This window comes from Aquila chrysaetos, chromosome 5 (genome assembly GCF_900496995.4).
Source record: "Aquila chrysaetos chrysaetos chromosome 5, bAquChr1.4, whole genome shotgun sequence".
In the NCBI taxonomy this organism is placed as follows: domain Eukaryota; kingdom Metazoa; phylum Chordata; class Aves; order Accipitriformes; family Accipitridae; genus Aquila; species Aquila chrysaetos.
In genome coordinates this window covers 57,663,168-57,689,159 of record NC_044008.1, presented here as the reverse complement: position 1 = coordinate 57,689,159, position 25,992 = coordinate 57,663,168, and the positions used below count along the sequence as shown (strand labels likewise).

Below are 25,992 nucleotides of genomic sequence, written 5' to 3'. Positions count from 1 at the left end.
TTCCTTGCTTTCTTTATATTGTTTTTTCAATTTTCTGTATTTTAAGGTCTTCTTGAAAGTTTTTCCTAATGTTCAACAGAGTCTTTCTGTTAACCAGGCATGTTATTTTATAAACAGTCATATGGCTGCTGTATGAGAACATGAGTGAGAAGTCCACAGGGGTGAGAAGAACAGGAATGTAGTCCTGGTCCTGTCACTAACAGGTGATGGGGTGATTTGTGGGCTAGTCCCTTAATGTTGGTGGTAACCTTAATGTTTCTACCTGTAAGATATCTGTAATAATGCCTGTCTCGTGTTACTAGTTGAAAGTCTGCAGGAAGCTTTACAGTTCCTATAGTGAGGTTTGCATAGAAACAGATGTATGCATTGTTTCCTGTAACTTTTTTATCCAATTACATTTTTCTGTGTGCTGTTTTTGCCACGTTTGTTCACTGAAGGCTATCTATAAGCACTGTTAAAAATCCAAAGTTTCTCCCTTTCCCCACCTGAATTTTTTGGCTTGCTGGTGCTCATTGTGCAACATTTCATGGCCCAGTTTGAAAAGCTCAAAAGTTGCTTGAACTTTTCACACACACACAAAAGATAATAATACTACTCCACTTTGTCTGTGTCAAAATATGCTGCATAGGAACATGACGTGTTTTGTCTCTGCTTTCTCAGACAGATGAGTGAGTTTACCAGGTTCACATACAGACCAGCGTAAAGCTGGATTCAAAGAGGTTAGTACTGAAATAGTCAGTGGTGCAGGTTTGGGCACACCAGAACCTTCCTGACTCGGCCATGTAATTCAAGCTCTACCCACACAACAGAGGTGTATACAGGAGCCTTCTTCATCATCAGAAAAATTAGTTTCTGCTTGACTTTGGCCTTAACACAAGTCTTCCCTCCTGAAACCAGGACTCTGACAAAGTATCTTGTGCTGCCAAGGCCTTCCTAACCTCATGTAAGAAAAAGGAGTTGCACAGGTATCATTTGTGAAGATGCTGTGCAGGGTTCCTTTGCCAGCTCTTGGAACCTCCCAGGGCATTACTTGGTTGAGGTGTACTGCAGTAAAATCTGGTAGCAGCATTTTGTGAACTTCAGCATCAGTAGAGCTTTGGTTTTAAAGAAATAGTCATTTTCCCTTCATTAAGCAGTAACTAACTAACACAGGAAACTAGTGATTATTAGGTTCTCCATGAGTATCCTTTCCAGGTACAGACTGGCATTTTCAGCAGATATGAACAGAGAAAATTTTCCTTCTTCACCTTTCCCCCAAAAATGATTAAAAAGGAGGAAAGTAAAAGTTACCAGACCATTAAAAAAACATGTGGCTTAAAATCACTGCCAGTCATAAACAAAGCACACGTGAAGTCTTTTCTTCAAATCAGATATTAATCTTTTCCTTGATACAGGGTAGTGGGTTTCATTCTTTCAAAGCGAGAAAGGCAGGATGGTTACCAGTTACCTCTAAATAGAAAACTGTTGTTCAAACAGTGGTGGAATACACTGGACTGACAAAGAGCCAGAAGCTTCAGTCAATCCATTGTGACCTGCATTTGAAACCAATTATACACACACCCCAATTATATATGGCTACGAAATTGCATGAAATTGGTTTCATATGGGTCTTTAGATTCACTAGTCTTGCACCCATATTGAGATAATAAGGATTTTAGGAGCTGTTTTTTAATACTTGAGGCACTTCTCCAAGTGCATTGCTGTAAGTATATTTCCTGGAGGAATTAATGTTTGTGTAACTAGGCCTGTGCTAGACCTCCTCTCAGCAACAGAGGACAACCAAACACTTCCAGAGCATAAAGATGCTTTAGACAAGACTGATTGATCAATTCTGTAGAACAAGCTGTTCGTATCTCATGCACTTAAAGAAAGCCAGAGGAGGACTTGAGTTCTCTGCCTCTGACTGCCTGGTATTTGGAATTGTGTTTGAAAAAAAACCATTCATCTTTGAAACTGTAATGATGACTGGCTAGTTTCAACCTTGGTATTCAGTTCTGGTAGTAAGGCTCCCTCTGTAGCTGAAGCAAAATCATATCTTTGTTCCCCACATCCTCTGGAAGATGGTTTTCTGCCCAGGTTTATGCACTGTGCAGAGCAACTCATGGGTGCTCAGTTTGTGTAGCCCCACAGTATTCACTGCACAGACCTCCAGGACGTCAGTGGCTGCAAGCTGGACTCCTTCTTTTAGCACATATGGTTATTTGGGGGGTTAAATGAGCTTATGACAGCTTTAGTGAGATTATTGGTTAAGTAGGAGTGATTTCTGCAAATCTGAATGGGAAACAATTATTGTTGGGAGAAAATAGCATTTGCAAATTTTTTTTTTAATTGGGCAGCTGCTTGCTTCACTTACGATAGCCCTACTTAAATTATCTTATTTGATAAGGTGCTGCTCCTATTTCAGTAGGTGACAAGAGCCAGCAGAATTCACCTGTCTAATGTTGCTGAGATTATGGGATAATAAGTATAAGTAAGTCTAAAGCCACACCATCAGCATTACAGTAGTACTTCTATGGCATTTGTTAATAGTGTGGTAACTCAGATTCCATGGAGCTTGTACTCCATTAGGTATCTTCTAGTCACTTCTGACTCAAGCCAGTGGAAGTGAGAGCCAAATGAAGCCCAACATGTAAATCAAAACAGGACCAGAACTGTCATCTGCCTGTGGTGAAAAAATAAGCATTTTTCTCTGTTCCTCTGTCTTTGTTAATAGTCAGTGAATTTTGGAGTAATAACACTAGAAACATCACCTGTAACTCCATGGGAAATATCAGCCTGCTGTTGGAAGCAGGTTTCACCTTCCTCTAGCATTATGCAGCGTATGAAAATATATATGTTGCCAGCCGCTGTATGATATGGCTTTTCCTTGTCATCCTGAGGTTTCTGAGACAACAAAATCCTGCTCCTACAGCTTGTCAGCAGGAATAGTCATGCTCACTTTGAGTGCCACATTTCCCAGGAGGCATGTGACTTCTTTTTGCATTAGTTGTATTTGCTTTGAGAAGGATCACCTTGTTCCTTCAGATGTGTTAATAAACATTTCTGCCTTCAAACTATGGACTGCTGCAGCCCAACTCAAATGCAACAGTAAATGGAATCACAGAATCACAGAATGGTTGAAGTTGAAAGGGGCCTCTGGAGGTTGTCTCATCCAAAACCCCGGCTCAAGCAGGCTAGCATAGAGCAGGCTGCCCAGGACCATGATCCATAAACAGTATAGTGTTAACCCAGAACTTCCGCATTCTTTACAAAGGTCCCCAACCGTAAGCCTGAGTGTCTGCATGAGGCTTGCAGACAACTTGCTTTCTAGAAAGCAAGGGAAGGACAAGTATGATGAGTGATGTTTTAACTCTAGATGCTCATTAAGATAGCTATTATATGATAACTGCTGATTTAATGCTTCCTGTTGTCTTACTATCTCTGTTCAGATAGCCAGTGGCCTGCTGATCACATTTGAGGCTTAAACAAATTTATGCACCGAATTCCAGGTTTAGACATCTCTATGACTGTTTTAAATATTCACAAATCATAAGCAGTTATTGCTCCCACAGATGCCCTGTTTTACCAATACTACTGTAATTTCAGGTTTCTAGATAAAAATTAGGTTGCCTTTCATGAGGTACTTGGTATTGGCCGGAGACAGCATTTCCAGCATCACTGTCTCTGCAGTCTGTTGGCTTTTCCAGAACACGGTGTGTTGTAACAGCCTTTCTTTTCCTGCTGAACCAGGTGCTGTTATTTCATGACCAGAATTATGGAATTCATTATGAATACACCATTCCTGTAAACTATACTGCTGAAAACAGGAGCGAGCCAGAAAAGCAGCAGGATTCTTTGTACATCTGGACACACAGTGGATGGGAAGGGTGCAGCGTGCAGTGTGGAGGAGGTAAGGCCATTGGAAGCTTGGTGGGACTGGCTGTATGGTGTTTGCTGACACCAGCCATTAGAGAGGTGCCTGCAGAAGACAGTGTTGCCAAAGCATGAAGGAAACTGGCCACGGGAATGGATGTTGCCATAATGAACTCAAATGAGAGCTCATTCTCACCAGCTCTCCCACCTATCATCCACATCCCCACAGTTAATTTTCACCCTGCGTTTTGGCAGGGACACTGCTTTGTCGGCTCATTACCGTAGGCTGGAACTGCACCTGGATTAGTGCTCCATGGATGGCTCAAGGCGCCTTGTGCAGCCCCATATCTCAAGCCTCCGTCACATTCTTGGAGCAGAGTTTTCACAGGTGTTCAGGCATGTTCACTGAAAGATACTTCCTTCCCCAGGGATGAAACAGGGGCAGTGTTGCTGTGACAACTCCTGGAGATTGCATCAGACGCTCTTAATGTGGGGTGGACTTTCTGGGAGTACATGAGCACATTGCAAATCACACTTTTCAGATGATCCCTAGGATGTGCTGAGGCGGATTTGCTGAAACCCTGGGGGGAATTGATGCCTGTGAAACCAGAGACTGGTTCGTCAGCCACTGTCCATTGAATTTTCAGTGCTGGAAGATGTAGGTTTTTCCCTGAGGAAAATGGATCGTTTCCATGCATTCTGGCCAGTCTTTCTTCACTAGCAGACCCAATTATTTATCATATTGTATGACACAAAGAAAGAGTGCTCATCTTCACATTTGAAGGCTCACTGCCTTCCGTGTACTGAATTCACAGATTTATTTTTTTTCTGTACATAGAACTCATTTTAAAATGGACACTTACTTTTGCTCATGTTTTAAAACAATAATTTCTTAGAACCATTAAACCCTCACATGAATGAGTGGGAAATTTGTTTGTGGCTCTTTTAATTTGTGTTGCAAGCCTGCCACATATTGGAATCAAATCAGTACCTGGCAACATGGCTCCCAACAGTAGTAGCTTGGATGGCAATTGATCTCTTATGCTTTGGTTGTCAGATGCTTTTACTACTTATCCAAGCTATGAAGGGCCTTTTCCCTTCCATGCAGACCTTTACAATTTTTTTATTAACAGAATTTGAATTATTTTTTATTATCTGCTGCAGATCATGAATAAACTTAAGTTGATGCAGACTCAGCGTTAAGAAGAGGATCTGAGAAACCTAAATAATTAGCAGTAAAGCAAAGTCACATGGTGCAGGGATGGCATTTTCCTTGTCACATCTGGTCATTGTCATGCCGCCCTGCAGCACAGCTTTGCTGATGTCACGCAGTGGAAGGCTGAACCCTGAGGACCACACTGCTGCAGTGAAACTCCTGATGCACAGACAGTTTATGTCAGAAATGCTGACTACTGAGATGTCTCCCACTGGCAGGGTTTTTAAAGTAGTATATCTGGAAGACCAGAAGATAGAAATAATTTATTTTGGTGGCTTAATTTCACCTCTTTGTGAAATATGAACAAGCCCAGTATATCACTCTTGAACCTGGCCACTCCTTTTCAAACTGACTCTTTCTGAATGGGAAACAGCAAGAGGCAGCTGTCCTGTCATTATCAGTCACTGAGGGGTGGATGGTTGTGGGGCTTCAGCTTACATAGCTGGAGCATCTGTCCTAGCTGATTACAGGGCACAGCTACATGTGGAGGAGGAACCAGAAATGAAAGCAAATTGTTTTCAAGATTGTTTCCATCCTAAACACTAGAAAGAGAAAGCCCAACATGTTGTTCCCATGAAGCAGTCAATTTCACAATTATTGGGGAAAGATTTGTAGCTTTTCTGAAAAAAACCAGAACAGTATAAAGGTAAGACAGAAGTGGGAAATAAGATTGCTTGCAGAGATGGTAGGTCTGTGTAGGTTACATCTTGTAGAGATAGTAGGGAGCTCCTAGCTTTTGAGGTTTTGTTAACGAGTTGACGTGGTTTTGATCTTAGCCACTGGTTTCCTTTTTCAGAGTTGTTTTTTATTTGACTTGTAGGTGAACGGAAAACCATTGTGTCCTGTACTCGAATTATTAACAAGACCATGACACTGGTGAATGACAGCGACTGCCAACGAGTGAATCGCCCTGAGCCCCAGGTCAGGAAATGTAACACACACCCCTGCCAATCACGGTAAGGAGTTAAAAAATAATATAACCCAGTATCCTTTTCCTTCACAAATTGCCCATTTCCAAAGCCTCCATCTGGTGAACATGGTGAAAATGTCTGAAAGTATTGGGACACATTGTTAGCCACAGTAACCCACTGTAATATTAATTTCCTTTTGTTGAGCAGGTCAGATTTTCATTACCTCAGACCCCGTTTAATTTGTGGCCAGTAAGGCCAGATTCCATACAAGCTGCCTTCATGCATTGTTTGAGGATGGTTTTCTTTTCCCCTTGGCTGCCTCCTGGGTGACAGAGCAACTTGCAGTATAAAGTTAGACAAGAGTGCAATGACTGCATATCTAACCTTTTTTTTTTGAATCAGCACTGAGTAGGGTCTGATTAATTGTCAAACAGTGCTACAAAAAAACTCAGAAACAACCACAGCCTTTAAGCTACTATAGCTGACCTGCTGTGTTGCATGCCTGATCTGTATTAGCATAGTTCAGACTGGGAGTCTCTGGGCAAGGAGTGTCTGTTCTTCACATGAAGTTTGTACAGCATCTAGCAATATCTGCATAGTTTTGGAAACATACCTGAATCTTGCTGAAGTCAAGAAATTATGATGAAACACATTTTAGATGCTTTCCTCAGTAAGGATGCTTTTCTGCATCAGTAGGGGTAAGTAGAGATCTAATAGTAAAAAGTTCTAAAAATAATAAAAAGCTCACTTTTTAATTTGGCAAGCACTTTCAGCTGAATTAATTTTGATCTGCGTTGTATAAAAAAGACCTTTCTGGCCAAAATGACAAAATACAGGAAGGCAAATTAATTTGTTCCATTCATTTGCTAACAAAAAAGTTCACTCTTGCTCTGCTGAAATGTTTGGCATTGTGGAGTAGTGTAGATGCTCCACTTTTGATAGTAGTTAGAATATAAAATCAATTTAGGATAAAGCTCAACAATATCTAAAAAAGCATATTCAAAACAACCTGCTAGCTGTTGCATCGTGTATAATCAGACAAGCCAGGGAAATGTACCTACAAAGCTAATCCTGCTGGCAGAAACAATAGGGAAAATGAGAAACAGCACACTTCCTTCTAATTAGACCTGCACTCTGATTAAAGTGCCCCGAAGCAGGGAAATCCAGTGTCAGGTAATCCATCAATATGGCTAGGCTGTTTCAGTTTTCGTTTTCTGTCTGCATTGCCTATTATTGCTGCTGTACAATATTGTGGCCATGCTGCTTTCAGTGGTACTGAAAGGTATAATGAGATACCCCATGTGCTTCTAGGTGTGTAAGGAGAGCCAAACTCCCAATGACTTCCAGGAAAAAACTCTCATTTCCATGAGGAAGTTTCCTAAATTCAGTGATGCTGAGATTTCTGTCATGTCATTCTCTCAGAAAGATAGAAACAAGGAACACCTGCTTGTGTTTCTTCCCTGGCATGAAATATTTCTTCTAGACTTTTTGTGAAGCCATTGGGAGGAGAATGGAGTGAGCCTAGACAGGTATATGGAGAGGTTCCAGGTGGTAGAGATGAAGAAAAGCAACTTAGAAAGCTCTGGAAGAAGTGGAGAGCTTCTGCCTCTACTAGCTGAGAGCAACAAAGGGAGGTCTTGGCCATCAGTTCTATTAGAGTTGTAAGACCCACAGTGCTGTTTCTCAGGGGGATCTCCATGATCCTGAGCCCTTGGTGAAGTCTCCTCTTTGTTGCGCACTTTCACCATGGCATTGCTGCCTGTCCAGGGCAGTGACAGTGGGTTAGGTCAAATCACACAAAACGTCCTGAGAAAATCTGTTCCTATATCCAGATTGTGTTCCTTTGGGGATTCAGGTCCAGCCCTTAATGCTATTGCAAGGTATCTCTTCTTCTTTATGGAGTTACCAGGCAATTTATAGCCCCAATTTAGCACAGTTATACCCAGGAGCAATTAGCACTGGCACAGTGACACTCTTATTGGTCCATTTTTTTCAGAGCAATGACAGCAAACACCAAACGTGCTTAGTACCCGGCAAGGCCACAAAATCCTTGCTGATGATCTGATAGACCACACTCCCTCACTCCCTCCGTGTGGACTACACTTTCACACTTAACATGCTTTTAACTGGAAACATTTTCAGAAGCACATTCTCTGTGCCTCTGTAGAATTTAAATTTCCACTTGCGTTTGCCCACCCAGATATTAGAAATGCATGCTTAGCATATTCTCTAACCAAGAACATCTTAAAGAAACCATTCTCTTTCACCATGTCAATGCTTTTTTTATGAGCCCTGAATTTGTTTTAGGGTTTCAAGTAAAATTATTATAGCATCTTGTTACAATAAGGTCCTTTCCCTTTCCACTCAGACCTAAGCCCTTTACCTGAGTTCAGAAGAAGGAACAATGCTTTCCTTTCTATAGTAAACCTGTTCTGTTTTGTGCATTTTAAACTTCATTTACACTTTTACTCAAAATTTAAGAGAATCGCCTTACTGAGAATTTATCTCTAGGGAAGGGTCTTATAGCCAGCACAGGACTGACTGGGTCATAGGACACCCACTCTCTTATTTCTCTTTTGGATGTGCTGTGTGACTTTAATTCACTATCCTACACTGTCTCTTTGCTTCCTCTCTCAATCCATGTATAATCTGGATTGCAAACTCTTTGGGATAGGGTGAGATCATGTTGTATAAATGGAGGAAGAAGAGGCTATTGCTGTTGAGATTGTAATAAAAATAAAAAAAATAATAACCCACGTTATATATATAAAGTGATCTGGAGAAAAAAGGGTACGATACTAATAACAGTGTCTTTCTTCCAGCACGATCCCAAAGTGCTTTGCAAATTATATATCCCTTTGAACTTCAGCCACCTCTTGGGAGAGCCAAATAATCTGGGGCAGGGGACAGTAGTTTCATGAGGCCAAGGAGAAGATTAGAGCTCTGCAACTGCAACACAGCATCTGAAAAAAACAAAGCAGGATTGAAAAAAGGATTGGATACACTGACATGTTTTAAAATTAAACGTCAGAGAAGAGAATTTTCTTAAGGGTTTTGTTGAAACTGGCAAAAATAAAAGAATCTTTCATTCTTTATTATTGTTACTCTTTCACCTTTTAAAAAAATGCCTCTTTTTCTTCCTATTTTATTTTTTATGTTCCTTGACCCTCTTTTTCCATTAAATTCTTTACAGCTTCCTTTCCTGTCCCAACTGCACCCTATTAGCACCTCTTTATTCTAATCCTTTGCCTAGCTCTTTAGATATTTTTTACAAAACCCTGCTGTAACCAGATGGAATCTGGATTCTTGCATGCGGTGCGTATGGGTTGTTTCCAGCACACTGAACACCAACCCAAATATATAGGCAAACCCAGCACTCATGTTGGCACAAGACTCAGAAATCACAGATCACATCAGCTGTTATTACTGAAAACATAGGTCGGCCAGTGGCCACACACTTCAACATGCATGGTTGGGTCTATGAGTATGAAACTGCTCCCCTCTAATGCAGGAAAAGAACCAAAACCACATGAAATTTCCCAACTGTTAGACTTGTAATGGCCTGTATGCAAACACTGTTAATTTTCCTCCTCTTTGCTGTAATAGGTTTTAATAGAGGTTGAGTTCTTTCAGGGACCTGCTGAATATGTGGTGTTCCTACACAGATGCTTAACAGCAGCATAAAAGCCAGAAATCCCTGCATTCATCTACAGAAAACCACAGGAGACCTGAGCCCTTATTTTCACTGTTTAGGACTTGAAAGTATCTCCTGAGTCCAAGGGTTAGTTTTCTGCTACTACTGGCAGCTTGTCATAGACTCCTTTCCATAAACTGATTTTGCTCCGCAGTCTCCTTCCGTCACTGGAAGGCTATACCGTGACCTTGCTGTTCGTGTGGGTCAGGATCTTTTATTTCCAGCCTTAATTATTCATTGTCATTTTTCAGCCATTTGTTCTTGCATCAGCTCTGCTCCTTTGCTTATACAGTATTTTCCTTCCCCAGCTCTTTGCCTTGGGCCAAGTGCCATATGATAAAGCAAACCAGTGGATCTCCTCCTTCCATTGTTTTGCTGGGCTAAATCCATTACTTTTCTTTAACTTCTTATTGTATCAGAGTCTATGTATCAATTCTTCATTCCCTTGGTCACCTTCTCTACTAGTGCTCTAATTTACATTATTTAAATTCATAATTTGAGTGCATAGGTGACCAGGATTGTATGGAGAATCCCAGTCTCGGTCCAATCTAGCCCTTACACAGTTGCATTCATACTCTCCTGTCTTCATTGGCAGTAACTCTCCTGATACGTGCTTTACTTTTTTCATGGCTGCATCATATTTATGGCTTACAGTCATTCTAGATGTTTTCCTCCTCATTCATGTCAACATATGAATCCTACTTTAACACAGAAATGCTTGTTATTAGTCCCTAAGCACACAGCCTTGCACTGTATGCTATTAATTTTCATTCTATCTCTGTTATTGCAGTACTCAAGGTTATTCAGTTCTTCCTGTATGACATCCTAATCCTCTGTTGCATTGACAATGCTTCTAGACTTTGTATTGTCAGCATTTTCCTCAATTTTTCAGCAGTTTTCTTCTTTTTGTGCCAAGGTCATTAATGAACATACTGAATTAGATCAAATGCAGGACAGATCTTTCAGGAAGTCCACTGGTAACTAATCTAAATTCCCTTCATACCTGATACTCATTTACAGCACTACACTGTGGCCAGCTTTCACCTACCATACAAATTATGCATTGATATCCATGCATAATTCCATGTTTCCCAGCATATCACCAGTTTCTCCGACTTACATAAGCAATTCCAGTGCAGAAAAAGGAGTTCTTTACTGATAACCAAATAGATTAAATCTACCACATTTCCTTTGTCTGGAAAAGCAGCTATTTTAATCAAAGAAATACAGCCAGTGAGTTTTGCCTGGAGGAAACCTATGTTGCATCCATTTACCACTATGTCCTTGATTATTGTTTCCTTCCAAATCCGCTCTAAAAACTGGCATGCTGCTGAGGTCAGTTCTGTGGTTACATGGATCACTTCTTTCTTTCTTCTGTTCCCCTTTCGCTTTTCCATCCATGGACTGGAATCCAACACCATGCTCTCCAAGGGCTCATGCAACACAGTGATGCCTGCTGAGGAAAAAATGAAGCCAGTTATAAGAGTCAGCTAAGGCCCCAGCTGGCTCAGCACCTTTCTGACCTGCCCAAAAGGCTAGTGACCACTCAAAGCATAGTGCTTCAGTGTGCAATGGTTGATAGTGCCCATTACTTTGATTCCTGGTCTGATTTAAGCTCATGGTGCTTATCTGTATGACCCTTGCTGTCTGAGAGTCGACCTCTCCCTTTAGACTCCACCATATACCTGTGATAATGCTCTGTTTAACAGTCCAAGAATACAGAACTCAGTCTGTCTCCCTGATTCTGGTCTGTTTTACCATGTTTGTTTGTGTTATCATCACAGGTAGATGGGGAGCAGAACAGTTTTGAATTTATTTTGTGAGGTGAAAGTCTTGCAAATAGTAGAATTTGGGGGGGGAGCACTATGATGGAAAACTCCTTGAGAATGTTAGCAAATTACTTGCAGGGCTGTATGGAAATTGTACTAAACTGGAGGGACATATTGGGAGTGTCTGTTAACTGAAGGGACTGAGCTAGACATTTAATGGTTCCAAATGGGTATGTTCTTTCATTAATGCAGTCAGACTCTTTTGGAACCTGTACAAATGTTTATCATCCATAATGGTCAACGGCAACAAGTTCAAAACCTTATCTGTGCCTTGTGCTAAGAAACATCTCCTTTGGTGTGTTTTGAATTTGGTTACATGAAAAAAGAAAAGAAGGAACAGCCATGGGGAGGGTTTCAAATCATTTTAGCCTGGAAATCTGGCATAAATAGTAATGTTAGCACCCTCTGATCCAGGGAGGCACCACGTAAGAGCTCATTTTGAAGTACTTCCCAAAACTGGAGTTGGGATCTCTAGAATCGGTTTGAGCCTAATGAATTTGCCAGGACTGTGCTGGACACTGTGCAAGACACGGTGGCTGCAGGCGGCTGAGCGAGCGGGCAATGCTGCGCCCTGGTGGCTGCTCTTCAGGGAAACCATCCTGTGGTGGGCAGCTGTAGTAGGTCTCTGGCAGGTCTTGCAGGACTAGAAGGCAAATGCTGTAGACCAGAAAGCCTGAGACACTTCTGGGCACCTTTGTGAGTGGGTAGCTGATGTCCCGTTCTGGGCACGTCTGGTTATCACCATCCACTAGAAGGAGACAAAATCACATGCATTCCGGGTTGTAGGCAGTTCATGAAGTACAGCAACAGGCAATTAGTACTTAATTAGCTACTGAAAGACAAAAAAGATATTTTCAAGCAAATCCAGCAACTCAACTCAAGAAAGCAATTCTGGAAGAGAAGTAAGAGAAGGCTTGGGAACAGACAGAGAGTAGAATGAGGAGGGCTTATTTGCTACTGCTAAATGCATTTACATCAAATAATTCAAGATGACTTGCTAGAACAGAAGTTAATTTGGCATAAATTTTCACATGGAGTCATGAGACAGGTTTCTTACCTTTCATGTAAACACCCAGGCTGGTTTACATCACAGTTTTTCCCATTAAAATGTTTGACTCAACAACCTTATGGTTGAACATTGCCTTGTTTTAAAATGTTAAATGGTCTGTGCTTCTTTGGCTTGAGGCTGTTCAGGCCAAGTGCACTCTTTACCCACAAAAAAAGGATTAGCAAGATAATCTAGCAAAATATTTAATTGTGAAATTCAGTCCTACTGCTGCCTGCTGTAATGCTCTTCACACTGTTTGCATCCTGTGGTGTGAGCTGAGGAAAAGGCACTGCCTTCCTTGAAAGGCAGGGAATGGAGCTGGACACCAGTTGCCCCATCAAAGATACACCAGCCATGGATCAGGGTAGGGGTCACTTGCTACAAAAGGGCTCTGAGAGTGCTGTTATTCTGTAACTTAGTGTAGTGAGGCAGCTGCCAGCAAGAAGGACACCTACTCACACCAATGCCACACTGAGTCCTCCAAAACTGAGTGATCTGCTCAATTTGGGGGAGGGAGGACGGAGAATACAATGTCTTCCATTTAAAAAACTTCCCGAGATGCATGTAAATTATAAAACATTGTCCGATGGCTGATCTTATAGTTGGTGGGAAATTAAAAAAAAATAAAGCTGTCAAAATGATAATCACTAAAGAAAAAAAAGAAACCTGTGTGAGTGAAAGTTGGCAAGTCTGTTAGCAGAATGACTACTGTACTGGAAAATTACTGAGCACTGTTTATAAAGGCAATCAGACAGGAATGTTAGTCTTGGAGTCCTACTTTCGACATCAGCAGCTGTATTATTCTACTAGATTCCTTGTACTTTTTTCCAAAAAAAAACCCCTTCTAGTGACTGGGTGTGGCACAACCTGTTACCAAAAGTCAAGATTCACCTGATCATTTTGACCCCAGTAATGCAGAGATATGGTGGAGAGTTTCAGAAGTGTGTAGGGAGAGAAAGGTGCAATAGCAGAGTATGCATATTTCATGGAAATCATGAGTCCATTTGTAAACAGTGTTTTCTTGCTTCTACATATTCAAGCATGAACTTAGTTTGATAGCTGTAAGCAAAAAATATCTGTCTGTCAATTCCATGTGACTGATTCTCAGAAATCTTTTCCAATTCTCCATGCTAAAATTATCCAGTGTGAAATCCTGGCCCCACTGCAAGTTGGTCTGAGTTTTGCCTAACACCAGTAGAGCCACAGTTTCACCCAGGTGCCTCAGAAAATGAAGAGTGACTTTGACATGATTTTGCATCACAAACTGGTGCTAAAGACAACCAGTGCTAACTAGACATGGAGTTATCCTCAGCTGTACATTAGTGCAACAATGTATGTTAAACCACAAGGTATGCAATAAAATCTATTAGAAATAGAACCCTCAGATTACACTGCTTTAGATCAGTTTCTGTCACAAGTGCTTTTTCAGACTAGCTATGTCTTGTTTAGTACCAAATTTCCTCTGATACGTTATTCAGCAGTAGTACAGGCTCTTAACCAGTTGTAGTAAAGAGCCAGTTCTAAAAAAACAGGTTTAATAAAAATAGAAAAATATGTGTTATTGCAAATGTGTCTTTGGTCACATCCAAGCTATTATTGTGAAAGCAGGGAAATTAATTTCACTGTAGCATTGGGGAGGGAACAAAAGTATCACAGTCCCTGTAGATAGTGAGTGCATGTGTGAATATGTCATGGATGTTTAGTTAGCAGAACAGAACCATGTTTGCAGGCATGGGTCTTCTGCAGGGCTCGAGACAGAAATAACCAGGTGAAATTTAATGGGCTGCAATATTTACCCTAGAATATGTAATGGCTTTATGTTATAAGAGGCTACAAATCTCTTAAAAGTGACCTCATGTCTTTTGATTGTACTCCTCCACCCCATCCTTCAGCCTTGACCCATTTTATCTTCATAGAATTTTTTCCCAAATCCTTAGCTACAAGTCTTCATTTGCAGACATTCATCTCCCCTGGGTTTATGTGCATAGCACTGTAGACAATTTTTTTTCCTAGAAAATCTGGGAGTCTTAGGCAAGTAGGTAGAGTGGATAATTCAAGGTTAATGACTAATCCAGACTATAGAAAGATCAAATGATGAACTGAACCTCCAAAAGATATTTCAAGTTTGCTCCAGGGGCCTGCCAGATGAGTGTTGCCAAAGCAGATTAGAAGAAGAACTCCCAATTCCTCAGCAGAGATACTGAGAGGTCAGAGGTTGAGGAATACTCAGAAGACAAAGATTTAAAACAGTCCTCACAGACTGCATGTCCTGCCCATCCCAGCTTTTTGAGGCTATAGAAAAACACACCTTTCTGGGCATTTTTTAACTAGAAAGACAGCCACTGACTAGGTTAAAAAATCTGTGCTTAAGAATTCATCACTTTCTTCCTAAATCTAACCACCAGCAGGGATCATCTAGCTCTTGATTCATTTATAGAGGTAAGATTACAAAAAATAGTACCATGGATAAAGCCATCCCTGTGATTGTGAGAAAGATAAGTGTGTTTGTCACATAAATCAGTGCTTGTGGGAAAAATGAGAGGCTCTCCAGGGACTCCAGCTAGAGCACTCACATGGTCCAACAGAAGATAGATTATAATCTGGGAGGGAAAGACCAAACTGAAAAGAACTGTGGTGTCAAGCAATCCTTAAATCAGTTCACAGGCTTAAAACGTCACTGGAAGCCAAATGCTCTATATGATATATACAGGACTTAGTGTACAACAGTTAATTGGCTTAGTTAATAATACAGAGCTAGCTTGGTGTTTTGAGTTAGAACACTGGAATTATTTTTTACATTGTCATAAGGAAAATACCATTTTTTAAAAAAATGAAAAGTAAGTCTCATTCTTAAACACATCCAGGTGTGTTCAAAAGGTGTAATGGCAGTGTAGAGAGGGAAGTCTGTCTGTAGTGTAATTTAATAGTAACCATAATGTGATACTATTTGTATATCACATTTTTCTTCCCTGTGTGTGTATTACTTGCAGATAGTAATTATGCTAATACCTTGCTGTGCATTCCTTTATGAAATATGAAACTGGCAGGAATTTTCATATTTAATCACTTTATCCATAAATCCCTTGTCTTTCCACTTTGGTTGTGAATGATGTTGAAATGTAGTTGCCATGATTCTGTGTCTTACAGGCACTAGAGTAATATTTTCAGCTGCCTGTGAAGGGGGCTTTGGGAGAACTGTGGGGGAAGATCAGGGCACTGCCAGTACTGCATGTAGGACTCACATTTACTTGTTTGCCAGGTTATTTTTACAAGCCATTGAACCAAGCAGTGATTTCACTGAGAGGATGAAATTTTGTGGTCAAAGTGATCATGCCCTTGATGCCTTTGAAAATAGCCTACTTTACTGATATTATTATTATTAAAACATTTAATCTGTTACTTGTCTGTTGGATATGAAACTAAAACCACGACTTTAAAATAGCCTTTAATTTCTAAGTATTTTGATTCCATGTTAGCAGCAGTTGTCACAAGTAGGATGGAGTGGGCTGCGAGGTTTCGGAGATCCCTTACAGTATAGCCCCACCTTATTTGTAACCGTTGGCCTCGGATCAGGGATCAGGGATATAGTGGATCGGTAGCTGGAGCTTGCCATACAGATGCCACTCTGACAAAAAAGCTGGAGATTGCATTTTCACCACAGGCACAGCTTTGTATTGATTCCCTGGGTTTTGGCTCATGCCCTGTGCAATCATTCTTCTCATGATGATGATAAATATGTGTTTTTTTCTGTGCCAGTTTTCCAGTTACACTCTGTCGTATCTGTGCTAGAACAGCACTAACTAGCGACCACTGAACAAGATAGAAACAAGGTGATTTCTTCCCTCCACAAGAGCAACAACAAAAAAAAAATAAGGAAAGGAATTTTCCTTCCTGAAAGGAAAGTTATAACCTTACTTCTTAAGGCATCTTGGAAATAGTTGGCACGCTGCATGCTGCCCATCCTAAATGCAAGCTCACAAGACAGCCTCTGCCAAGAATGTATTTTTATCTTTCTCCTTTGCTTTCAGTCCCTTTCCCTTCTTTTGCCAGTAGCTGTAGATCCCAGTGAGAGTACAGAGCTGAAGTGAATATTGGTTCAGTGGAGCCTGTACAGAAACTGTTGCCGGCACTGTGAGTCACATTCATCTCATAAAGCAAAGTCACTCCTTCCCCCTCCGTGCACTTGTTGAGCAGTTCCTTCACCCAGATAGATAACTCCCTCCACATTTGCTCTGACAGGACAGAACCCAGCTGATATCAAGGGAGCCTGGCTATTAATTTTCAGGAACACTGATTTCTGCACTTCAAGGCTATTTTTGTCAGTCTTTCAGCCCTAGTATTCGATTACCCAGCTGGCATTTTCCCATTCCATAAGCAAAATACCAAGCACTCAGCCATAGAGATGCACCAGAACTACTGTCTAGAGAAACATGTTTGGTGTCTTGCCAGCTGTTTTAGCCAATGGAAATTCGCAGATGTGTCAACTGCTTTAATACACAGAAACATTTGAGTAGGGCCCTGTTCCACAAAAGACAGGTGGCCAGCCTGCCCAATCCTGTCCTGCTCAAACCAAATGGCTTCTGTCTTCACTGTCAATGTAGTCATCAGTGCTCACACCAGATCATCAGTCATAGCATTTGGCAAATGGATTCATGACAATTGCACCAGGTGAAGATGTTTCTACAAATTGTGGTGAACCGATTTTTTCCCTGTTCAGGAATGGGAACATGGGAAACCCTTGTTTGATTCGTTTAGGAGAACTTATGCGGCAACTTGAAAAGAAACGTGGTTAATAAGTTGTCAAGTATGGTGCTCTACGTGGACTATGGGAGCCTTCAGCAAAATGAAATAGTTTTTCTGAGCAGACTTGTTTTTGAGAAGTCTTATTTGAGCCACTTATCATAATAGATAGCCCAGGATTTGGTGACAAGTAAAAGATTCATGGTATAAGGATACTAATCTACATGACAGTCCTAAATAACAGGCTAGAAGGTCAATTACCTGGTGAGAAAGGCATGATAGCCTTCCGGTGCACAGCACCTACACAGCTATTGTTCCAGTCTTTCACTTCATATAGGAATGCCTGTAATTACAGAGAACATGTTCCTCATTGACAGATTGCAGGAAGCATAAAGATCGATGCTGCTTGTCTTTAGGAAAAAATTGTCTCTCCCTACATACCTCCTAATTGACATTCTTCTTAGACATTTTATTCACTGCCTTGTGGCCCGGCTCTAACCACAGTGGTGCTTCCAGCACTTGCTGGAGTCAGTGGGAGCCTTTCAGTTGGCCTTACACCGAGCTGGAAGACGGAGGGGTGAGGATGCCTCATTTCCCTTGCATGCCCACAGCTGGAGACTGCTCACAGCAGCAATGCGTTCCTTACTTTGGAGGAACCTGAACACCTCACAATGTTGTGCTGGGTGTTTGCCGAATAGCCTTTAAAGACATAACAAGGCAAACAACAAAAAAAGTCCATGTATTTGTTTCCAGCACACTTTGATCAAAGGGGAAGGAAATGGCAACTGAAATGTGCTTACAAAGTAAATGAATCCCAAAGGCTCACAGAAACGATGGGTATAGGGAAATGCCCCTGCCCCCATCCAGATTGGGTTATGGGACATCCTTGTGAGCTACAGGAGCTTTGAAACAATATTGTAGGATCCTTTTGTCATGGGTTGACCCTGGCTGGTTGCCAGGTGCCCACCAAAGCCGTTCTATCACTCCCCCTCCTCAGCTGGACAGGGGAGAGAAAATATAACAAAGAGCTTGTGGGTCGAGATAAGGACAGGAGAGATATCACTCATCACTTACCGTCATGGGCAAAACAGACTCAACTTGGGGAAATTAACTCACTTTATTACAAATCAACCAGAGTAGGGTAATGAGAAAAAAACCGAATCTCAGAACACCTTCCCTCCACCCCTCCCTTCTTCCCGGGCACAACTTCACTCCCGGCTTCTCTACCAACCCCCCCAGCGGCACAGGGGGACGGGGATGGGGTTTACGGTCAGTTCATCACACGTTGTTTTCTGCCGCTTCATCCTCCTCAGGGGGAGGACTCATCACACTCTTCCCTGCTCCAACGTGGGGTCCCACCCACGGGAGACAGTCCTCCACGAACTTCTCCAACGTGGGCCCTTCCCACGGGCTGCAGTTCTTCACGAACTGCTCCAGCATGGGTCCTTTCCATGGTGTGCAGTCCTTCAGGAGCACACTGCTCCAGTGTGGGTCCCCCACGGGGTCACAAGTCCTGCCAGCAAACCTGCTCCGTGGGCTCCTCTCTCCACAGATCCGCAGGTCCTGCCAGGAACCTGCTCCAGCGCAGGGTTCCCACGGGGTCACAGCCTTCTTCGGGCACCCACCTGCTCCGGCGTGGGGTCCTCCACGGGCTGCAGGTGGAGATCTGCTCCACCGTGGACCTCCATGGACTGCAGGGGGACAGCCTGCCTCACCATGGTCTTCCCCACGGGCTGCAGGGGAATCTCTGCTCCGGCGCCTGGAGCATCTCCTCCCCCTCCTTCTTCACTGACCTTGGTGTTCGCAGAGTTGTTTCTCTTACATGTTCTCACTCCTCTCTCCGGCTGCCGAATCTGCCTGTCCCAACTTTTTTTCCTTCTTAAAAATGTTATCACAGAGGCGTTACCACTATCGCTGATGGGCTCGGCCTTGGCCGGCGGCAGGTCCGTCTTAGAGCCGGCTGGTATTGGCTCTCTCTCGAACACAGGGGAAGCTTCCAGCAACTTCTTACAGAAGCCACCCCTGTAACCCCCCCCGCTACCAAAACCTTGCCAACAAAACCAATACACCTTTCTATAGGGAAAATCTTGTCTTTGTAAGTACTTCTTGAGCCTTGGCAATTAAATGCAATTCAGATTTTCTAAGAATGAACATGGCCAGTTATTCTCCATTTTTGAGGTCCCTACTGCCATGAACTTCAAACAGATGAGATTCCAATTAAACATCCTGGAAAGCCCAACTATGAAAAGTGAAATCTCACCAGCGTCTTTAGGAGGGTGAACTAAAAGTGAGGCAGGAGATATCTTTGCATTCGAATAGTCTGGGATCTAGAGGATTTGTATGCTTTGAGGTCATATAATGTAGGGCTAGAGAATCTGACTCTGGTGCTGGATGCAGGAAAGCTGTGTTGGGCTAGGCATCTGGCCATAGCACCATCCCAGTTTGTACACAGTAAGTATAGGTTCTCTGCACAGCTCCACTGCACAGTGAAGATGTGCATGCAGACGTAGCAGTGGTTTTCCCAAGTACCTCTCAAAGGCAACAATATTTGTGGGATAGGATGATCTCCAGACAAGTCTGTCTTTACCTGGGCGAAAAATGCAGCCACACTGTAGAGACTGAGGGTTAAAGGGAGCTATACAGAGTTTGTGTTTCTGTCTAGTGTGGAAACAGAAGCAGATATTCACTTGTATACCTACCCTTTTCTGCTTTACACACTTCAGCTTCCAAAGGCACCTGATCTCAGTGTGATGGCAATACAGCACCACTGAAAAACCCACAAATCTAGGAAGAGTTGCACATTTCTCACTGTTTTTAAGCGAAGCATAATGTTTTATCCCAGCAGTTTTTTAACATTCCTTCTCTGTCTCCTTCCCAGGTGGGTGACTGGCCATTGGAGTCCCTGCTCTGCTACTTGTGAGAAAGGTGTCCAGCACCGGGAAGTGACTTGTGTTTATCAGTTGCAAAATGGCACCTACGTTAACACGAGAGACCTCTACTGCCTTGGCAATAAACCAACAACAGTACAAAGCTGTGAAGGACGGGACTGCCTTTCTATCTGGGAAGCATCAGAGTGGTCAAAGGTAGGAACTTGATTCAAGAAAGAAGCCAGACTGCGTGCAGCTCTGGATACACTGGCCCTTAATCCAGCTAAGTGCTTAAAATTAAGCATGTTCTCACGGTCAGCGTACTCAGTGCCTTGTGGTGTTGGGGCACTGGGTAGGACTGTCTTTTGCTGAGATGATCAGTTTGGAACTGAGGTTTGTATTCCATACCAGATGAGTTATTAAGGTAGGTTTTAGATACCGTGCTATATTAACTATATCTTTCCATCTGAAAACTCTGACCAGCAAGGAAAAACATTTCACTGACCTGAGGCCAGAAGTGTAGTAACCCACCAGGGCTTCTGCCTCCATTTAAATGCAGTATGAAACAACTACCAGATTTATCAAGCATCTGCATGTTACAGAGAATGTACAATCTTTGGGCCTTATCCACCCTTCTTTCATGTAATTCCAAGAACATGGAAAAGCTGGTTATACTTTCTATAAAAGGGACATCTTCACATGGTTGCAGAGTTAAGAAATTATTCTCAGATATTATAAATGCATTTCAGATACAAATAATGTGAGGTCTAGACAGTTAGCCTGTGTTTTGTTTAGCAAGAGTTAACTGGGAGTATGCCTACAGTTCACGACCAGGACTCAGCTAATACAGAGCAACTTTGTCTGTACCTTGTGACTAACAGTCCTAATAGCATGTCCATGTTGGTTTTGACATGATATCTGTTAGGCTCATCTGAATGATGAGAAGATCCTTTCACTCTTGATGTAGTGCTTACAGCTCTACCAGTCTCATTCCAGACTGGCTGTGTTATGGGACTTTCCAGCAACAGTAATTTCTGTGAGAAGGATCTTTCCTTGTTATTAATCTCTATTTTGAAACAGTGAGTTCCTGTTTAAAACATTGTCAAAGAGCTTTTGCAAAATATTATTGTTAGAAATGTGCTTAAAAGTTGCAGAAGCTCAGGATACAAGGGATCTTGCACTGAGGAACAGTGTCTCTTAACAAACACAATGTGATTCCATTGTCTGCCTTTTGAACAGGAAATCTTTGGCAAATGAGATGACAGTTAAGTGAGAGTAGTGTTTGCTTTCATTAGGACACTGTATCTGTTCACTAATGCATGAGATCTGTTTTCTTTCTGAGTTCTTTCTTTTCAAATGTGGAAAAACACACCAAAGTTTTAGTAAGTTGTCTTATTTGTGTGTTATAGAAGTAACCGTTTCAGATTATGCCCTTTTATTTCTTACAGCTGAACCTGCTGAACTGTTTATAGCTGAGACTATTCTTATGGTGCAGTTCCTACCTGTTTTATATGCGGAGTTTTTACTTGGGCCTTTTGTTAACAGTCCTAGGTTCTCTCTCCTTTTTATGAAATGGAGTAAGTCAAGTTAGAGAAGACTTTTTCCAGAGTGGAAATCTTCTGTATTTGTGACCACGTAACTCATTTGCAAATACATAATATTTTTAGATCATTTTTTCAATAACTGGTTTACTTTTCCTTTGTTAAATTTATTTACCTTTTGTCGTGTCTGTAATTGCCCACTCATGATTTTAAATTCATTCTTGTTCTGGCACATTTCTGCTATTATGTAGCACAGTTGACTCCGGGACACATTTGATGCTCTGCCAGTTTGAACACTTCTCATAACTAGGACTTTCTTTAGTGGTAATCACTTTAATCCTTAAAATTTTAATCTGATGTTGTGGAGTAAATATCACAGTAGTGGTATCATTTTATAAATCAATTTTCTCACGTATGTTTTTGAACTTTTTGGTTATACAACAAAAAACAGTTGACCACATTGATGTCTGGTCCCCAATCAAAAACGTGTGTTTTCAAAGCAAATTCCAATGCAATCTTCATTATGGAAAAAATTACGTTCCCCTTTTATTGCCAAACACTTGAGATTGTTTTGGACAAAGTACTGCTGAACCCATTTTTAATGACAAAAATAGAGACTGTCAGAAAAAGGTGAATGTTTCTACTGTTAGGGAACTAGAGTAGGAAAAAATATGGATTTCCTTCAAATAAAGGAGCTGTGTCTTAACTGCAAAGTTGTGCTGCTCCTTTACAAAACCTCTCTTGATTTGACTAAGTAATTTGTTAATAAAATAAGACCTTATGACCTCAGCTGGACACTCAGGGACTGCGCATATTAATTTGTAGACTGCTCTGTTGTGGAATTTCTGTAAAATCTGTATTTTAAGAAATTCTTCATGAAAACAGAGGACTTGAGGAAAGAAAAAACTCTTGAAGAGGGTGATTTATATGTGACCACCAAAGATCCGTTGGAAACCTTTTGCAAATGCTGTTTTGTCTAGGAAAGTATATGCAGTATTAATCTGTGAATGACTTAAAAGCTTGTGGGAAGAACAAACAGTTGGTGTTTTTCCCAGACTTGCTTGTAAAACCCACCTAGAGATTTCTCCCACTGTGAAAAATACTCCCACTTCAGTTTGATTTACTTTGACTAAATTGGACCATTTGAAAGATTTTATATATTGTGCTTTGTAGTTTGAGATGAACAAGTGCAACCCTGAGGAGTCCACCCTGAGGATGGAGGAAAATTATATATAATTTGGGAAAGTCTATACAACTTGGGGCAAATTCATGGCTTTAAGGTGCCATTTAGGGAGCTCCAGCCTGGGATGTCTGGCAAGTCTTGCGCTCTGAGGAGTCCAGCAAAGCAGTTTCTGAAATTCTGCAAAGCCTGGAAGAATTAATCCCCGTATCTAGCAGAACTATACAATTGTGCTTGTTACAAAGATGTTACATCCGTAAGGAGGTCATGCCATGAGCAGCACATAGTAAATTAAGTGGAAGGTTTCCCAGATTTTCAAGAAGTCACTTTGTAGTGCTCTGAAGTATTTAAAGGCATGTCTGTTTGCTTGCCAGCTCATAAACGCTTGTCATTCATGTCCTTAACAAGGCCAGCAGGTCAGCACTGCCTGGATTGTGTTTTTAAGACGGTTAGACAGGCATGCTGAGATTTGTCCATTTGATGTAATTTATATCAAGCTGACGCTTGTTTCCAGCATAGACCCCCTGGATGGAGAAGCTTCTTGGAATATGTTCAAAAGACCTCACAGAATATCTCATATCTTCACTATTTATTCAGTGTCAAACCAACTGTCTTTTCCATGCTGATCCCCTGAAGGGGAGAACTTGACATGCTAGAGGAGGTTAGTTTTTATCTCAGTTGGTACATATATCATTTTTCCACCCACCTGTCCCCAGTGGCTCTTCAAGAAAATTTCTCACTCTTAACGACTGCAGTGGCATGAAAATGAAGAGCAGAGAGACTAGCTATGCTGTTGTGTAGTGGCATGCACTTAGATGGCTGTGACAGCATCAGCAGATCTGTTACTCTATTACCGAACTGGTTATTTATACCAAATTCTGTTTCAGTTCATGCCAGTGTCCTTTTCCCACCTCGTACAGTCAATGAGATCAAGACAAATTCTTCAGTAAAACAGAATTTCCAGCCAACCATTGAGCAGAGATAACAAATGGGTGACCAGATATCCCTGCTCTTTAGAAGCTACCTTCATAGTGCCCAGGCACAAAAACATTTGTGGATAATTTGTGCTCACTTGCATGAAAGTTTGTTAGAGTGCCCAAATGTTTGAATTAAGTCTTCGTTCAGCAACTGATTCTAGCAGCTTTGGTAGCCTGCTGCTTTCTCAGAGGACTTCAAACAGTCCCTGCTGATGCCTTTGGTGTTGAGAAGTCTGTCTTTCATCCCTGCTGATGTCTGTGGCTAGCTTGCTGGCCATGGTTGGAAGCTGATCACAACACTGTGGCTCACTGAATAGTGCCTCTCCTGAGCTATCCCCTTTGTACATTTGAAGTTCTTCAGAACTAATGTAGGGATGACCAGATGGCAAATCAAAGAGTGAAGGTCATGTATGTGTTTCACATGAGAACACGTGTGAGAACTCTGCCATGGTATGTACAAACTTTACTGCAGAAATGTGTTTGTAACAGTGGTCTCATGCTAGTGTGATTTAAAAATGCATTTATCACCATCGTTTTACTCCCATGATACATCAAGGTATGTGGCAGTTGTGTGTTGTAAATCTCAGTGTGTCTCTTTTCAGTATGAATGATGAGGTCTTAAACACAAGATTTAGTGTTTTTTTCATCTGTAACACCAATTCTAGGAAAATGCCAGCTGATATTTTTCAAAGAAAGCTGATTTTCAGAATTACCATTTTTCGTAAGTAAAATACTTTACAAGCAGATATAATGCTTTTCAAATTACTCTTTTATGTTTGAGATGGACTTAGATTATTGGGAGAAAATCTTACGGGTTATCTGTTTTCCTCTGTGTTCATAAAACCAGCTTTTCCTTTTAGCTATGTTACTAAGATAAAAGTTATCATTTCTAGGCATCATGTAACAGAAAACAAATACCTGGTTTTTTGCAGTGCTCGGCAGACTGTGGCAAGGGGATTCAGAAAAGAACAGTGACATGCACAAATTCTCAAGGAAAATGTGATGCAGCCACCAGGCCAAGAGATGAGGAAGAGTGTGAGGATCACACAGGCTGTTACGAATGGAAAACAGGCGATTGGTCTAAGGTAACAGTGAACACTACATGGTATTTTCTTTCTGAGTGCAAAGGTGTTCAGAATGCTATGCTTCCGTGTGCTGTGTCCGTTAATTTGCACTTTAAATATTTGGAAAGGAACGGTTTAACTGGTTTTTATTGGAGGTTTTGCTGGGATTTAAACTTTCCCCTTATGCCATTTATATCCCAAACATTGCAACACAGGCTTATGGATATGACCCAGCAAGTTTTAGAGAAGTGTATTCCAAACAGGATAGAAATGAGTATTAATTGACAGCTTAACCATCCAAAGGCAAAACCTACACAAGATTCCCACCACAGGTGGACTCTTGTCAAAAAGCTACTTTATAAACAATGCTGAAACTGCTTTCCATGTTTCAAAAAGCAAACTCTGAACAGTTCTGGCTAGCAGACTGAATTCTACAGAAAAGAGTTCATTAGCAGTATCTTCCAGGAGTGCAGGGAACTAAGGATGTGTCCCATGCCCAGCCTGGGCAAGCTAAAAAGAAAATAGCAGAAAGTTGGTTTCCTTGAGTGTAAATATGTGTTAAAAATTTGCACTTTGGGTTAGGAAGCTAGTCACTGAGAAAAAGGGAAATCTCACAAGGGGGCTGTGGTGAGAGTTTTGTCTCCCTCAAAGCATCAGTATGGAGCTGAGAAGAGAGCTGGACCTTAGTCTTCTTATCCCACAGGTGATAAATCTGAAGGTTTGGCAGAACTGTTGTTAAACTGAATACTACTGGGAGGAAGCCCTAGCAGACTCACACAGAAACAGAGGTTAACTGAGAGCACTCACAGCTGAATTCTATTCCTCTGCCTCATGCAGGTCCTGCATGCAGAGTCAGATGGTACACTATTTTATTACCACAGATGCAAGACTAGAGCTGTGCCGCTGAATTTCATGCTAGTCTGGGACCTACACATCATAGTCCAGTCCTAGACTTATTCCAACCACCTGAAATGAAAGAAAGCCATGAATTTAAAGGCAGAGCCGAAACCATCAGTCCCTTCCTCAGGGCTGGATTTTACCTCCACTTAGGCCTGTCTGAACTTAGTTTCTCC

The 25,992-nt window shown here is 41.6% G+C and overlaps 1 protein-coding gene across 3 annotated transcripts in view; it reads left to right on the top strand.

Annotated features, from left to right (window-relative positions):
- Nucleotides 1-25,992, top strand: part of ADAMTS17 (ADAM metallopeptidase with thrombospondin type 1 motif 17) — a 200,550-nt gene that overhangs the window by 151,938 nt on the left and 22,620 nt on the right. For all 3 annotated transcript variants that reach the window (XR_003923623.1, XM_030015913.1, XM_030015912.1), the window contains 4 exons: nucleotides 3,730-3,889; nucleotides 5,889-6,024; nucleotides 20,169-20,373; nucleotides 24,788-24,940. Coding sequence is in view for 2 of the 3 variants with exons in the window: in XM_030015913.1 (XP_029871773.1) it covers nucleotides 3,730-3,889; nucleotides 5,889-6,024; nucleotides 20,169-20,373; nucleotides 24,788-24,940 (654 nt within the window). In the remaining variant the exon portion in view is untranslated. The remainder of the gene's footprint in view (nucleotides 1-3,729; nucleotides 3,890-5,888; nucleotides 6,025-20,168; nucleotides 20,374-24,787; nucleotides 24,941-25,992) is intronic.